The sequence below is a fragment of the Oncorhynchus clarkii genome, chromosome 17, assembly GCF_045791955.1.
Source record: "Oncorhynchus clarkii lewisi isolate Uvic-CL-2024 chromosome 17, UVic_Ocla_1.0, whole genome shotgun sequence".
Lineage (NCBI taxonomy): Eukaryota > Metazoa > Chordata > Actinopteri > Salmoniformes > Salmonidae > Oncorhynchus > Oncorhynchus clarkii.
In genome coordinates this window covers 30,391,252-30,407,670 of record NC_092163.1, presented here as the reverse complement: position 1 = coordinate 30,407,670, position 16,419 = coordinate 30,391,252, and the positions used below count along the sequence as shown (strand labels likewise).

At 44.5% G+C, this 16,419-nt stretch overlaps 1 protein-coding gene across 4 annotated transcripts in view; it reads left to right on the top strand.

Annotated features, from left to right (window-relative positions):
- Positions 1–13,645: 13,645 nt before the first annotated feature.
- Positions 13,646–16,419, top strand: part of LOC139370691 (protein MTSS 2-like) — a 109,384-nt gene continuing 106,610 nt past the window's right edge. For 3 of the 4 annotated variants that reach the window (XM_071110316.1, XM_071110318.1, XM_071110315.1), the window contains exon 1: positions 13,686–14,458. In XM_071110316.1, the coding sequence (XP_070966417.1) occupies positions 14,387–14,458 (72 nt within the window). In that variant the 5' untranslated portion in view covers positions 13,686–14,386. Of the gene's footprint in view, positions 14,459–16,419 lie in introns of all 4 variants that reach the window. The other variant, XM_071110317.1, reaches the window with a different exon arrangement.

Genomic DNA, 16,419 nt, shown 5'->3' with positions numbered 1-16,419 from the left:
GTTGACAGCAAGGCCAATGTTGAATGTTTATAATTTGAAACTTGGAAAAGAGACCCTAAGATTAAGATTAAGGGTCTCTTTTCCAAGTTTCAAATTATAAAGATTCAACATTGGCCTTGACAGCCACTGTCACTAATTAATTCCAAACCACTCTTTGAATTTGCGATTTCCAACTTGTGTAATGTTTATGTCCAATGGCCGATGAGCACCGATACGTTTTTATTTAGAATTTACAATTTTTCTTCATATGACACGGAATAAAAAGGATTAGCCAGTAGATTGTCAACTTGATTCATGATGATGATGATGACTACTAGCTAAGATTGTGAAAGTATGATGTTGACATGATCAGTCCAGTCAAAGCAACTGTATTATCTGTGGCCAATGACCTTGAGCCTTCTTGGATGGGCACTTCTATGGCAGCAGCCGAAGGGCTAAAAATGTCAAGGTCTCCTCTTATACTTGACAGTGACGTAAAGTCCCCATGAGTGACAGAACACTGAGCCAATCAAGGCGCAAAGCTCCGTATTTTCTACTGGCTTGCCCCACCACAGAAAGCACTGAGCTAGGCTGAAACACCTGCATTTAGGAGCTGCCTTACTAAAAAAAAAAGAGACCATATTTGTATGCGGCTTTATTAACTCAATTGAAGTTTTACATTGTTTGCAAACTGATATGTGACACGTATTAATGCCCTACCTATTCTGAATAATGGGTCGCCACTGGCCATAGATATAAGTCGATTTAAGTCAAAATTGGAACTAGGCCACTCAGGAACATTTGTGTATAGTTGGTCTTTTTTTTGTTTTGGTTATTATCCTGCTGAAAGATGCATTTGTCTCCCAGTGTCTGGTGGAAAGCAGAAAAAACAGGTTTTCCACTAGGATTTTGCATGTGCTTAGCTCTTTCGTTTTATTTTTATCATTTAAAAAAGACAACATTTTCAACCTCCGCTTTCTTCACGACTGTGCCGACCATTTTAAGTCTTGAATGATTTGGACTCATAGTAATAGCTGGAACGGCGCAAATGGAATGGCTTCAAACATATGGAAACCAACAGTTTGATTCCATTCCCCCGATTCCGCTTCAGTCATTACCACGGGGTAATGGATGACCAGCACGGTCAGTTCACATAATACCATAATATTAACATGCCCATAATACCTGCCCACTGATTAAGATAACCAGAGTAAGGTGTTTACATGACGAATAGCATACACAGCCTATAGTCATTGTAACGGTTTTCCTGTTGTGAAGGAGAAGCGGACCAAAATGCAGCGTGGTGGTTATTCATTGTATTTTAATGAAGACACTATACATGAATAAACTAACGAAAACAAGAAACGTGAGAACTCAAAACAGCCCTATCTGGTGCAAACACAAAGACAGGAACAATCACCCACCAACACACAGTGAAACCCAGGCTACCTAAGTATGATTCTCAATCAGAGACAACTAATGACACCTGCCTCTGATTGAGAACCATACTAGGCCGAAACATAGAAATACCCAAATCATAGAAAAACAAACAGACTGCCCACCCAACTCACGCCCTGACCATACTAAATAAATACAAAACAAAGGAAATAAAGGTCAGAACGTGACAGTACCCCCCCCCCCCCCCCCCCCAAAGGTGCGGACTCCGGCCGCAAATCCTTGACCTATAGGGGAGGGTCTGGGTGGGCGTCTGTCCGCGGTGGCGGCTCTGGCGCAGGACGCGGACCCCACTTCACTTGTGTCTTAGTCCGCCTCATTGTCAGCCTCCGTGGCTCTCTAACCCTGGCAACCCCTCTCCATGACCCCACTGGACAGAGGGGCAGCTGGGGGACAGAGGGGCAGCTGCGGGACAGAGGGGAAGCTGCTCGGGACAGAGGGGCAGCTGCTCGGGACAGAGGGGCTCTGGCGCCTCTGGGCTGAGGGGCTCTGGCGCCTCTGGGCTGAGGGGCTCTGGCGCCTCTGGGCTGAGGGGCTCTGGCGCCTCTGGGCTGAGGGGCTCCTGGCTGACTGGCGGCACTGGCGGCCCCTGGCTGACTGGCGGCCCCTGGCTGACTGGCGGCACTGGCGGCCCCTGGCTGACTGGCCGCACTGGCGGCCCCTGGCTGACTGGCGGCACTGGCGGCCCCTGGCTGACTGGCGGCACTGGCGGCCCCTGGCTGACTGGCGGCACTGGCGGCCCCTGGCTGACTGGCGGCCCCTGGCTGACGGGCGGCACTGGCGGCGCTGGGCAGACGGGCGGCACTGGCGGCGCTGGGCAGACGGGCGGCGCTGGGCAGACGGGCGGCACTGGCGGCGCTGGGCAGACGGGCGGCACTGGCGGCGCTAGGCAGACGGAAGGCTCAGGCGGCGCTGGGCAGACGGGCGGCTCAGGCGGCGCTGGGCAGACGGGCGGCTCAGGCGGTGCTGGGCAGACGGGCGGCTCAGGCGGCGCTGGGCAGACTGGTGGCTCAGGCGGCGCTGGGCAGACGGGTGGCTCAGGCGACGCTGGAGAGGAAGGAGCACCTGTAGGGATGAGACGGAGAGACAGCCTGGTGCGGGGGGCTGCCACCGGAGGGCTGGTGCGTGGAGGTGGTGACGGATAGACCGGACCGTGCAGGCGCACTGGAGCTCTGGAGCACCGGGCCTGCCCAACCTTACCTGGTTGAATGGTCCCGGTCGCTCTGCCAGTGCGGCGAGGTGGAATAGCCCGCACTGGGCTATGCAGGCGAACCGGGGACACCGTGCGCAAGGCTGGTGCCATGTAAGCCGGCCCAAGGAGACGCACTGGAGACCAGATGCGTAGAGACGGCTTCATGGTACTTGGCTCGATGCCCATTCTAGCCCGGCCGATACGCAGAGCTGGAATGTACCGCACCGGGCTGTGCACCCGCACTGGGGACACCGTGCGCTCCACCGCATAACACGGTGCCTGCCCGGTCTCTCTCGCCCCCCGGTAAGCACAGGAAGTTGGCGCAGGTCTCCTACCTGGCTTCGCCACACTTCCTGTGTGTCCCCCCAAGAATTTTTTGGGGCTGACTCTCGGGCCTCCATCCGCTCTGCCGTGCTAGCTCCTCATAATGCCGCCTCTCTGCTTTTGCTGCCTCCAGCTCTGCTTTGGGGCGGCAATATTCCCCTGGCTCTGCCCAGGGTCCTTTCCCGTCTAGAATCTCCTCCCAAGTCCATTTCTCCAAGTAGTGCAGCCTCTCCCACTGCTGCTGCTGCTGCTCCTGTCTCTGTTCCTTCTCCTGCTGCTGCTTCTGCCGTTGCCCGTTACCACGCCCCTTGGTCCTGTAGTGGTGGGTGATTCTGTAACGGTTTTCCTGTTGTGAAGGAGAAGCGGACCAAAAGGAAGCACATTTCTGTTTGAAAAAGCCAGCCTTAGCTTTCCTAACTAACTGATTATATTGGTTTCTGACTTCCCTGAAAAGTTGCATATCGCGGGGGCTATTCGATGCAAATGCAGTACGCCAAAGGATGTTTTTGTGCTGGTCAAGGGCAGTCAAGTCTAGGGTGAACCAAGGGCTATATCTGTTCTTAGTTCTACAGTTTTTCAACTAATGAGAGCGCCTGGGGAAAGGGTGTGTTGCCCGGGGTTGCAGGACCTGGGTTAACCTCAACATCACCAGAGGAACAGAGGAGGAGTCGGATAAGAGTACGTCTAAAGGCTAAAAGAACTGGTCGTCTAGTGCGTTCGGAACATAGACTAAAAGGAGCAGGTTTCAAGGCATAATGTACAGACAAGGGAATGGTAGGATGTGAGTACAGTGGAGGTAAGCCTAGGCCATTGAGTGACGATGAGAGAGGTTTTGTCTCTAGAGGCACCATTTAAGCCAGGTGCGGTCACCGCATGTGTGTGTGTGTGTGTTGGGGGGGGGGGGGGGGGGGGCTAGCTAAGGCATATTCAGCAGAGCTGGAGGCTCTACAGTGAAATAAGACAAAAATCACTAACCAAAACAGCAATAGACAAGGCATATTGACATTAGGGAGAGGCATGTTTGCCGAGTGATCATAGGGGCCAGTGAGTAACTAGGCGTGCTGGAGGCACGGCGATTCAGACAGCTAGCAGGACGGGGCTAGCAGGCTAGCAGATTGGCCTCAGGGGGACGTCGCAACGGGATAGCCTGTTGAAACCCCCTCGGACGGTTACGTCGGTAGACCAGTCATGATGGATCGGCGGGGCTCCTTGTTGGCAGCGAAGGGTCCAGGCCAATTGGCAAAAGAGGTAATTGACACCCAGGAATTGCTTGATGGATCTCTTCGGCTAGCTGGGAGATGGGCCTAGCTCCAGACTAACTGGTGCTTGCTTCGTGACAGAGACGTTAGCCAGGGTTAGCCACCCTGATAGCAGTACAAATCCGGAGATGGTGGTAGAGAAAAGCAGTCCGATATGCTCTGGGTTGATATCGCGCTGTGCAGGCTGGCAGGAGTTGACCGGGCTGAGTCTGGCAAATGTCTGAGTTAACGGTGATGAGCGCTAGCAGTGGCTAACTGACTAATAGCTAGTAGCTAGTTAGCTGGCTAGCTCCTGAAGGGGGTTCCGGTTCTAAAGTATAAAACATAGCAGATCCATACCACATTGGGTGAGGTGGGTTGCAGGAGAGTATGATGGAAATAAAGATTAAAAGTATAAAAAATATATACTAAATATATTTGAAGAAAAACGATATATACAAGGGACGGGACAAGACAATCAAAACAGACATCCCACTGCTACGCCATCTTGGAAGATTTTGAGCGTGAGTGACATTGTAGTGTTTTACTTACCAGGACAGAAGTGACCAAAGATGGGCTTCCTCATAAGGACTCCTTCCAGGTGGAGATCGACACCAAGTCAGGCCTCTTGTGAAGATAAAATGGATCTACTCACTATAATACATTTTAAGCTGTATGTGAACATTTCTATCGTTATTGCTACTATTTGAGTATCATAGCTAGCCTAGCAGCAAACATTATTCATTATTGTAAGAATTCACAGTGAGGAAGTAAAGCTAGCTAGTTATTTGTTGTCAAAGAAAGAAAGCCATTTGTTTGTCAGCCAATGTTAGATTTGAACTGTTTTGTAAGCAGAATGGCTAGCTAGCTAGAAGATGAATAGGCTTCTCAAATATGTTTATTTCTGATACTCCCTAGCAAGCAACACAGCAGCTAGTGAGTTAAATGAAGTTAGCTAGCTATGTGTTTTGGCTTTTTAGCTATTTACCTAATGTTAGCTAGTTAGCTAACATGCCTCAATATCGGTAGGATATTCTCCCTGGCTGAGAAAAATAATAAGATTAACTGTTCAGTCAATTCAAACCTTATGGTATTCAATTTACTTGAGTTATTGAAACTAGACAATCATCCAAGATTGTTTTACTCCTCCATCATTAATCCCATGCAGCAAGAATGAGCTACTAGTCTAAAAATGTAAGAAGCCAGCCAAATCAGGAAGTCATGAATCCTTCAAAATAAAAGTAATTGTGTAAATGAATAATACAGGTAAAAATCATGAAAATTAGAACACATCTTATACTGGTGATCAAACACATGCATTCCTAAAAATAAATTATGTGATATATTAGTTACACATTTTTTTTTGCCTAAATGAGATCTGAGGAAGTCCTAATATGGATGCAGTAAAGATACGTAAAACGCAACTCACAAATATGTGAACCAACTCACAAATATGGAATGGCAGTCACAAATGCATAACATGCAGGTCACAAAAGTAATATGCGGAGTCACAAATGTTGTAACATTCAGAAAAACATATTTGACCACTTGTGTTTTTGTGTTTTTTAAAAGTGCTATGTTAGTGCTATGTTTGCTAATCATCATTTGTTTTTGTCAATGATACTCCTATGCTTTTAGATGATGACATATGTTTGTGAAACTATATGGCCAAATTTACAGACAGATTTTTATTTAAAAATTGAATTCTAAATTTGCACAACACATATTTTATTTGTGACTCACTACTTCTATCAAAATAAAAAATATATATATATCCATACTTGTGACTGGGGAACCCCAGAGATATGTATAAACCCTGTAAGACAGACAGGTGGCACTGTATTGGAACGAATGTGCAGCCATCTTGGTAATCCTCCATCGTAAAAATCGTTTTTGGAAGCTATAGAAATGCATTTATGAGTGTCGACATTTGTTTTTGACACCTTTATTCTTTTACAGACACCGTAATGCATTATTTAAAATTATATTGTGTGAGATAAACATAAAAAAATATATAAAAACATTTTCTTAAAGTATTTTTTTTTACAGACTACTAATGTTACTGTACTACAACAACAAAATACTTAAGTAAATTATATTTTGTCCTTGAAATATAATAATAGAAATACCATGGTACTCCATTAATTCCTTTGGAGGACTGCGTCTACTGGGGAGTGTCAATATGGCCGACCGGTGGCTTCAAAGCCTCTAAACAGCCAATACATAGCTATCAGCAATCCAGGGTTTATATACATCATTGGGGAAAATGAAAGAATCCGAATGGAACTCTCTCTGTCTTTCTGTTCAAGGACGAGGACAATCTAGGGGGACGGATGGTCGAAAGGCAACCTTTGTTCAAACTAGGAAGCAAAATAGAATCCATCGTTCTATATTGTGGTAGGCGGTTTAAGCAACATCTGTGCTGGACTGAGGTCGACATGGATGATAGTTCTGATGGTATGGGTGGGGATGATGAAAGTCATGGACCTGGATGGTGAAAAGCAGGGGTGCAACTTTGGTTTTAGAAGTGGGGGGACAAAGTATTATTTTACATTTTATCCAGTCAGATTAACACTCCAAACAGCCTAGCCGACTTCTCGGAGGCATCTGCATGGTCCTAAAGCACACTACTGCCTAATTTGCACACTATTGCCTAATTTTGTATCACATTCCAATGATAAAACATGTCTGAAATTTCATTTTTGTCCCCCCCCCCCCCGGCCCTTGTGAAAGTTGCGCCACTGATGAAAAGTAAAAGTAAAAAGAATGACCTTGCTATAAGCGCTGTTGGCAGTAGTGGCACTTCCAGTGTTGAGAATGTGAAGACGGTGGAGAAAAACAGGTGATGTGTCGGAGTGGAAAGTTGTAGTCATGTTTGTTGCGACTACAGGGTCTCATCTACACCCTATTCAATTAACCAATGCCTTTAAGAAAGAGATAGGTGAAGTCACATTAGCCTGGTTCATTGGTAATGGTAGACTTAATATTCTGTGCTGACCATGTTCAGCAAGGGAAGATTCTGAAAATGAAATTTCTCAATGGGAAGAAAATCACAAGTCATGTCCCTGGAGTTTTGGCTAAACTGAGGAGTGTAATTTCTGCAGTTCCATTATCTATGTCCATAGATTATATCAAATAAAATGTAGAGGGGGGCAAAGTTGTTGATGTCAAAAGGCTGTTCAGTAAGAAAGAGGGGCAGAGAAGTGAAAGCCTGTCAATATCACTCATGTTTGAGAAGGTTTTACCTAAGAAAGTACAGATGGACTTCCTGTCTTTCACTGTTAGAGAGTTTGTCCCACCTCCATAAAGGTTTTTTAAATGCCAAAGAATCGGACATGTAGTGGCTCTGTGCAAAGGAAAGAAAAGATGTGCCAAATGTGAAGGGGAACATGATTATGGTGAACGTGGGAACAATGTCAAGGTTAACGGTTGTAATTGTGGGGGGGAACTCAGTGCAGCATTTGGTGGATGCCAGGTGCAAAAATAGGCTCGAGATATAAATATAAAATCTAAGATATCTAAGATATAAAATCATGTGTCTAATGCAGAGGCTGCAGGGCAGATTGGTGGAACCATTATGCCTTGATCACACCGACTGCATCATTGCGCAAAGTGGTACGCAGCATCATCTGGATATGTTTGCAATAAAAGTTCAATATTCACCTTCTGCTACCATTTTTGTCAAGCCATCTACGTATGCATACAGTTTGACACATGCACCACACAGAATGCCCTGCAATTGCCTCTGCAACGTAATGCTGCAAGGCAAACGCAGCGTTCCATTGGAAATTAATGTACTTCTGGTGTACCAAAATGCAATGACGCTGTCTGTGTGATCGAGGAATTAGGCAGAATGATGGAGATAATAGGGTTACTCCTGGAATAAGTGGACAATCTGTTGGAAATGTTGCTTATGTTGGTCCAGACATCGATACGAGACCTGTTCAGAAATCTGTTAAGAGAAATGCATGGAGACAATTCTGCTCTACAATAGGCAAGGTTCCTGAGCTGGGGGATGTATGGTCTATGTTGAAGAAGATGGCTGGAAGAGGCAAGTCCACTCGAATTCCAGTTTTGGTTGTGGGTCAAAAAAATGGACGTAACTGATATAGAAAAAGCTGACTTGTTGGGGAAGACATTTGCTAGGGTACATAGTGGGGTTACTTTGGATGAAGTATATAAGCAACGCAGGTGTGACATTTTAAATGCTCATATTAATGTGTATAACAAAAGGGATCATGTTGATTCTTCTTTGGATGCAGTTTTTACCATACGAGATGTGTTCAGCCTTAATAGGCTGTGGATATACAGCCCCAGGTCATGATCTCCTGGGATTATTTTACAAGATTTGGATTGAGGGGGGTTATACCTTCTGGTTGAAAACGTGCAGTTATATTACCTTTTGTAAATCCCGGTAAGGACCCTTTATGACACTAACTGGGTTTTGGCCTTATTTAATCGCTCTTTTCGAGTTGAAATAGGATCCATTTTATCTGATAACTATGGAGTTGACAATGGTATTCCTCAAGGCAGTATCTATCTGTCCTATTTTGTTCAACATCTGGGTAAGGCTACCAAAAAAATTATGCAGCATTGAAGGTCCCCAAGAACACAGTGGCATCTGTTATTCTTAAATGGAAGAAGTTTGGAACCACCAAGACTCTTCCTAGAGCTGGTTGTCTGGCCAAACTGAGCAATTGGGGGAGAAGGGCTTTGGTCAGGGAGGTGACCAAGAACCCGATGGTCACTCTGACAGAGCTCCAAAGTTCCTCTGTGGAGAAGAGAGAACCTTCCTGAAAGACAACCATCTCTGCAGCACTTCACCAATCGGGCCATTATGGTAGAGTGACCAGACGGAAGCCACTATTCAGTGAAAGGCACATGACAACCTGCTTGGAGTTTGCCAAAAGGCACCTAATGGACTGTTAGACCATGAGAAACAAGATTCTCTGGTCGGATGAAACCAACATTGAACTCTTTGGCCTGAATGCAAAGTGTCACTCACGTCTGGAGGAAACCTGGCACCATCTCTACGGTGAAGCATGGAGGTGGCAGCATCATGCTGTGGGGATGTTTTTCAGCAGCAGGGACTGGGGGATTAGTCAGGATCGAGGGAAAGATGAATGGAACAAAGTACAGAGAGATCCTTGATGAAAATCTGCTCCAGAGTGCTCAGGACCTCAGACTGGGGCGAAGATTCACCTTTCAACAGGACAACGACCCTAAGCACATAGCTAAGACAACGCAGGAGTGGCTTCGAGACAAGTTTCTGAATGTCCTTGTGTGGCCAGCCAGAGCCCGGACTTTATCCCAATCTAACTTTTCTGGTGAGACCTGAAAATAGCTGTGGGGCGACGCTCCCCATCCAACCTGACAGAGCTTGAGAGGATCTGCAGGGAAGAATGGGTGAAACTCCCCAAATACAGGTGTTCCAAGCTTGTAGCGTCATACCTAAGGAGACTTGAGGCTGTAATCGCTGCCAAAGGTGCATTAAGGAGACTTGAGGCTGTAATCACTGCCAAAGGTGCATTAACAAAGTACTGGATAAAGGGTCTGAATACTTATGTCGTTTTTATATTTCAGTTTCTTATATTTGGTCAATTTGCTAAAATAAATCTAAAAACCTGTTTTTGCATTGTTGTTATGGGGTATTGTGTTTAGATTGATGAAAGAAAAAAACTATTTAATCCATTTTAGAATAAGGCTGTAACATAACAAAATGTGGAAAAAGTCAAGGGGTCTGAATACTTTCTGAATGCACTATATTAGGAAGAGGGGAAGGAATGTGTCTCATGTAATCAAATCTATTCAACAAGCTATAGTAGATGTTGAAAGATGGTAGATTGACTTGGGTTTTAAATTGTCAGTGGCGAAGTCTTGTTGTATGTAAGAAGAAAGTTGCTGATAATATACAGTTGTTTCTGTACGGACAACAGCCTATGGGGAGGGTTTCTAAGTACAAAAATGTGGGTCTATGGTTCAATGAGCGATATACATGGAAAGATCATGTCATAAATATTGAAACAAAATGTAAGAAGGTGCTGAATCTAATGTGCTCGGCCTCTGGTTATGAATGGGGTGCTGACAGACAATCGTTGATGGATATTTATAGAGCTCTGATCAGAACGACAATTGATTACAGGTGTGTAGTTTATGGAACAGAGGTGAAGACTAGGCTTCAGAGGCTGGACAGAATCCAGTATATAGCTTTAAGGATATGTATTGGTGCATTTAAGTCAACATCTGTATGTGCCTTACTAGTGGAAGCAGGTGAGATGCCTTTGGATACACAGTATAAAAAAATTGGCATTAGCTTATTGGTTTAGGTTGAAAGGCTGTGAGGTTGAGCATCCCCTGCTACTGTTCTAGATGACTGTTGGGAATATACCAGTAGACAAAGCAGTGTTTTGGTTGGACAATTGGAAAGCTTGCTGACGAGAGGGGTTTGAGGGAGTTGGAGGTTGGCCCTTCTGTGGTGATAGGGGATGTTCCTCCATGGTTACTCCCAGATTCTGTTGTTGATCTAACCTTGGTAGAGAAAAGGAAAGATTGGTCAGAAGTCAGTGATATAGGGAAACTGGTTGACAATTACATTGGTAGAAGTTTTTATGCTTTACTACTGCTTTTCACAGATGGATCCAAGGACCAAGATAGTGGGCGCACAGGAGCAAGCATTTACGTTCCTTAATTTGATGTCCAGATATGACCCCAGGAAGAGTAGCTGCTGCTTTTGCAACAGCTAATGGGGATCCTAATAAAATACCAAATAACAAACAGATGAACTGTTGGCTATGGTAGTTGCCTTCCAGTGGGTGGAGGACCTACAACCTGTTCGAATTATAGTATGGGGAGATTCTCTGTCTGTATTGAATAGCTTATCATCTGGTAAATCTAATAGGAGTGACCTACCATTGGAGGTATTAATGTTATTATGGACAATTGAGAGACTGGGTGTAGTAGTGAGATTTTGCAGGGTCCCAGCACATTTGGGTGTGGAAGGGAATTAAATCGTAGACCAGTTAGCCAAAAGAGCTTTGAAAAGAGATATAATTGATATTAATGTTCCACTGGGTAGAGGTGAGGCCAAATGTAAGATTAGAGCCATTTTGATAGATGCGTGGGAGAAGAGATGGGACTCTGAGCCCAAGGGTCGGCATTTACTGTATATGCCCTTCAAAGAAAGGTTGGTGGACCAAGATTCAAAGATCAGATTAGGAAGGAAGAGGTGGTGTTTGTTCGATTGCACTTAGGCCATTGTACATTAAACTCGTCATTACATCTCGTTGGTTTGTGTCTCGAGTATACAGTATATCACAAAAGTGAGTACACCCCTCACATTTTTGTAAATATTTGAGTATATATTTTCATGTGACAACACTGAAGAAATGACACTTTGCTACAATGTAAAGTAGTGAGTGTACAGCTTGTATAACAGTGTAAATTCGCTGTCCCCTCAAAATAACTCAACAGCCATTAATAACCGCTGGCAACAAAAGTGGGGTAGAGGTAGCCAGGTTTGTAGGCCTCCTTGCTCGCATATGGTTTTTCAGTTCTGCCCACAAATTTTCTATGGGATTGAGGTCAGGGCTTTATGATGGCCACTCCAATACCTTGACTTTGTTGTCCTTAAGCCATTTTGCCAGAACTTTGGAAGTATGCTTGTGGTCAACGTCCATTTGGAAGACCCATTTGCGACCAAACTTTAACTTCCTGACTGATGTCTTGAGATGTTGCTTTAATATATCCACATACTTTTCATCCTTATGATACCATCTATTTTGTGTAGTGCACCAGTCCCTCCTGCAGCAAAGCACCCCCACAACATGATGCTGCCACCCCTGTGCTTCACATTTGGGATTGTGTTCTTCGGCTTGCAAGCCTCCCCCTTTTTCCTCCTAACATAACGTTGGTCATTATGGCCAAACAGTTCTATTTTTGTTTCATCAGACCAGAGGACATTTCTCCAAAAAGTATGATCTTTGTCCCCATGTGCAGTTGCAAACCGTAGTCTGGCTTTTTTTGATGGAGTTTTTGGAGCAGTAGCTTCTTCCTTGCTGAGCGGCCTTTCAGATTATGTCGATATAGGACTCGTTTTACTGTGGATATAGATACTTTTTTTTTTTTTTTACCTGTTTCCTCCAGCATCTTCACAAGATCCTTTGCTGTTGTTCTGGGATTGATTTGCACTTTTCGCACCAAAGTACGTTCATCTCTAGGAGACAGAACGCATCTCCTTCCTGAGTGGTATGATGGCTGCGTGGTCCTACGGTGCTTATACTTGCGTACTATTCTTTGTACAGATGAACGTGGTACCTTCAGGCGTTTGGATATTGCTCCCATTGATGAACCAGACTTGTGGAGGTCTACAATTTTTTTTCTGAAGTTTTGACTGATTTCTTTTGATTTTCCCATTGATGTCAAGCAAAGAGGCACTGAGTTTGAAGGTAGGCCTTGAAATACATCCACAGGTTGAAAAACGAGTTTTAATTGACTCCAACCTATGTGTATGTACACTTCCGACTTCAACTGTAGCAGACAGAACCTGCTTTTTGACGGGCTACAAACCCATGGCAGGATTAGACAGATGGGTATGCAGTTAAAATTTACTAGGGCCCCAGCCCATGTGGGGGTGGAGGGGAATGAGGCAGTTGATGTACTGGCTAAACAAGCACTTAGTCGTGGGGATGTTGATTTTGTAGTTTCAATGAGCAAGGCAGAGGCAAAAAGCCTGATATGGACAGTGATGGTGCAGAGATGGCAGGAGAAGTGGAATAGAGACAATAAGGGAAGGCATTTATTTAAAGTACAGACGAAAGTCGGGGAGGACGGCAGGAAGGGACAGAAGAGAGGAGGCTATTTTTACAAGATTAACGGTGGGACACAGCCAATTGAATAAGGTCTTAAATGTGATAGGAAGGCATCCGACAGGAAAGTGTGATTATTGGCAGGAAACAGAGACAGTATGGGCAGTGTCAAAGTTGCTTTTTAAACATTTAATGGAACCTTTATTTAACTAGACAAGTCAGTTAAAGAACAAATGCTTATTTACAATGACGGCCTACACCGGCCAAGCCCAGGCGACGCTGGGCCAATTGTGCACTGCCCTATAGGACTCCCACTCACAGCCAATTGTGATACAGCCTGGATTCAAACCAGGGTGTCTGTAGTGACACCTCACACGCTGAGATGCAGTGCCTTAGACCGCTGTGCCACTTGGGAGCCCTGAAAGTGAGAGGCTGAGCTCTAGCATGAGGGAGAAGGGGATACAGGAAATTAGTTTAAAGAGTATTTTGAGTAGAACGTCATTAGATATAGTATAAAATATTGTGTTATCTTTTTTAAGAGCAACGTGGCTGGCAGGTAGATTTTCGTTTCTCCATCTCTGGCCCACGCTCCAGTACAGTAGGTGGCGATAATGCGTCATAACGTTCGATGCCAAGCGCGGACAAACTCCACTGAAGAAGAAGAAGAAGACGAAGAAGAAGAGGGAATATTGAGCGTACGGTGGTAGCAACACACACAAGGCAAGCAAACTCAAAACGATACGTGGATTGTCATCGAATAGTTGGGTGAAAGGCCATGACACACATGTGCAAACAAGCTGAAAACGCATAGGAATAAGAGGAGTCATTTTCACCGGACCATGGGAAACTGAAATAAGATTTTAAAATAAATATTATTCGCTGACTAGTAAGTAATTTATCAAGAATCTGCCCGCGCGTTAGCTATCAGGTCGCTAGTAAGGTATTGCTAGCCAGCCGCATTGCCTATTTGGCTGTGGTAGTTATAGGTTTGGATACTGTACTATCAGGTCAATTCGACGGACTTTCCATTCGAGCTACCGGGCTGTACTCAACCATGCCATGTTTTCTTGGAGGTGTATCAAGTTGGCTGGCTAGTTAGCTAGCTAGCCTACCACACTGAGTCTGACTGGAACAGTATTGCAACGACAGTTAACAGACAGTATGTGGTATTACTATTCCATATAGCTAGCTATGTATTGTCCCTCCCCGATTTTTGTTTTACTCTCTAAATAACTAACGTTAGGTAGTTACTTTGAAATATTTGTCTCGATCGGGCTCTGTTTTTGGCCCAATTAAACGTTGCACGTCGGGGTTTCCCTCAACATATATTTATAAACGCATTACTTTTAACTTAAAAGGTAGCTACTACTGTTAGTAGTTTTTCGACTTGGAAAATGGATTCGGGTATTGAAAAGGAATGCAGCGCTCTGGGAGGGCTCTTCCAGATCATCATGAACGACATGAAGGTAAGAGAAGTTCACATTGGTTAAATAACATTCTTAGTACAGTAGATATAACTCAAATGGATGTTTAAAGGTTATCTGATGAGACACTTCAAGTAGTAGCTATCGAGCTAAGTTATTTGCAGTTTGCCACGTTTTTACGGCTTGCCTCGGTATTCATTTTGCCAACCCAAAGTGTGACTGAGGTAAAAGTGGTTTTGTATTAGAATTTCGGTGGACATTCGGTTTTCACTCGTCAATAGCTATTTACTCAGCATGGCATGACTATGAACATGGTATTTTCTGAATTGGGGTGGATGGAGAACCCCCGTCTTCTATCCTCCCCTGGTTCAGAATATCTAGTTTTCATAGTCATGTCACGCATTGGTTTAAGCTGCAGTATGTACATTTTTTTTTTGTTGTTGTTTGGGGGGGGCACAATAATAAGTTAGAAGGCGTGGATTGTTCTCCATCCACCCCTGATTCTGAATATACCGTTTTCATAGCCATGGCATGCTTGGTTCAGTAGTTATTGATGGGATAACTGAATATCCAGTATAAAACCAATTTTACCAAGCTAAAACAAATGCAACAGGCTAACTAATGTTAGCCAACTTGCTGGTAGACCGACTCTACTTGCTTTGATGTTAGCTGGCTAGCTAACCCAAGCTGGAGTATATCAAACAGGGCCATCCATTTTACCTGTAGCCCCTGGTCAGATCTACTAACTAGTGAACGTTAGCAAGCTGAATTATAAAATCTCATGTATTTGTTGAATCTACGTGTGACTGAACACCAATAGCACTCACTCACTTCTGAAATGTTTCCATTCCATTGTGCACAGGTGAGCAGGAAATTGGTCATTGTAAAATGCATAAGGCCACTCTTGTCTGTGAACAACACTATCGGGGAGGGGGTTACAGTAGACCTAACTTTTCCTGAAATATCAGTAGTGTATAAAGGGGAGACTGTCTTAGATAAAAAGAGCCCAAATGCTGTTTTTCTTTGGTCATAAATTAAGGTCATTAAGGCCATGAAGTCACCCAATGTCAGTGACTGTTATCCTGATTGGCAGCTGACATTGGCAGGGTGTGAGTTGCATGTGGCAGCAGCACCCAGCAAATTACCAGCATGGCATCCCCACCATATGGCCATATATTCCCAACATATTCATATTTAATTTACTTACAAGCAGCTAGGCCTATGTCCTTGGATTAAATTTATAGACCAACCCTTGGGCATGATACTATGATTGCAACCAATGTCCTTTTTTTATTAAAGGGATAAATTAGAGGTAAATTGAGTAGGCTATTTCAGGTTGGGCCTAGGCCTTTTTGCCCCACAGCTTCCCCATCTGAACAGGCAGTTCCTAGGCCGTCATTGAAAATAAGAATTTGTTTTTAACTGACTTGCCTAGTTAAATAAAGGCAAAAAAAAAAAAAAATCTACTGTTTGCTCAATGCCAACACTTAAAGTCCATGGAGAATAAGAGCACCTCCTCCCAGCTGCCCACTGCACTGAGGCTAGGAAACACTGTCACCACCGATAAATCCATGATAATTGAGAATTTCAATAAGCAATTTTCTACGGCTGGACATGATTTCCACCTGGCTACCTCTACCCCGGCCAACAGCTCTGCACCCCCCACAGCAATTGCCGAAGCACCCCCATGCTTCTCCTTCACCCAAATCCTAATGTTCTGAAAGAGCTGCAAAATCTGGACCACCTCAAATCAGCTAGGCTAGACAATTTGGACCCTCTCTTTGTAAAATGATCCATTGCAATTGTTGCAACCCCTATTACTTGCCTGTTCAACCTCTTTCATATCGTCTGAGATCCCTAAAGATTGGAAAGCTGCCGCGGTCATCCGCGTCTTCAAAGGGGGAGACACTCTAGACCCAAACTGTTACAGACCTATATCTATCCTGCCTTGCCTTTCTAAAGTCTTCGAAAGCCAAGTTAATAAACAGATCACTGACCATTTC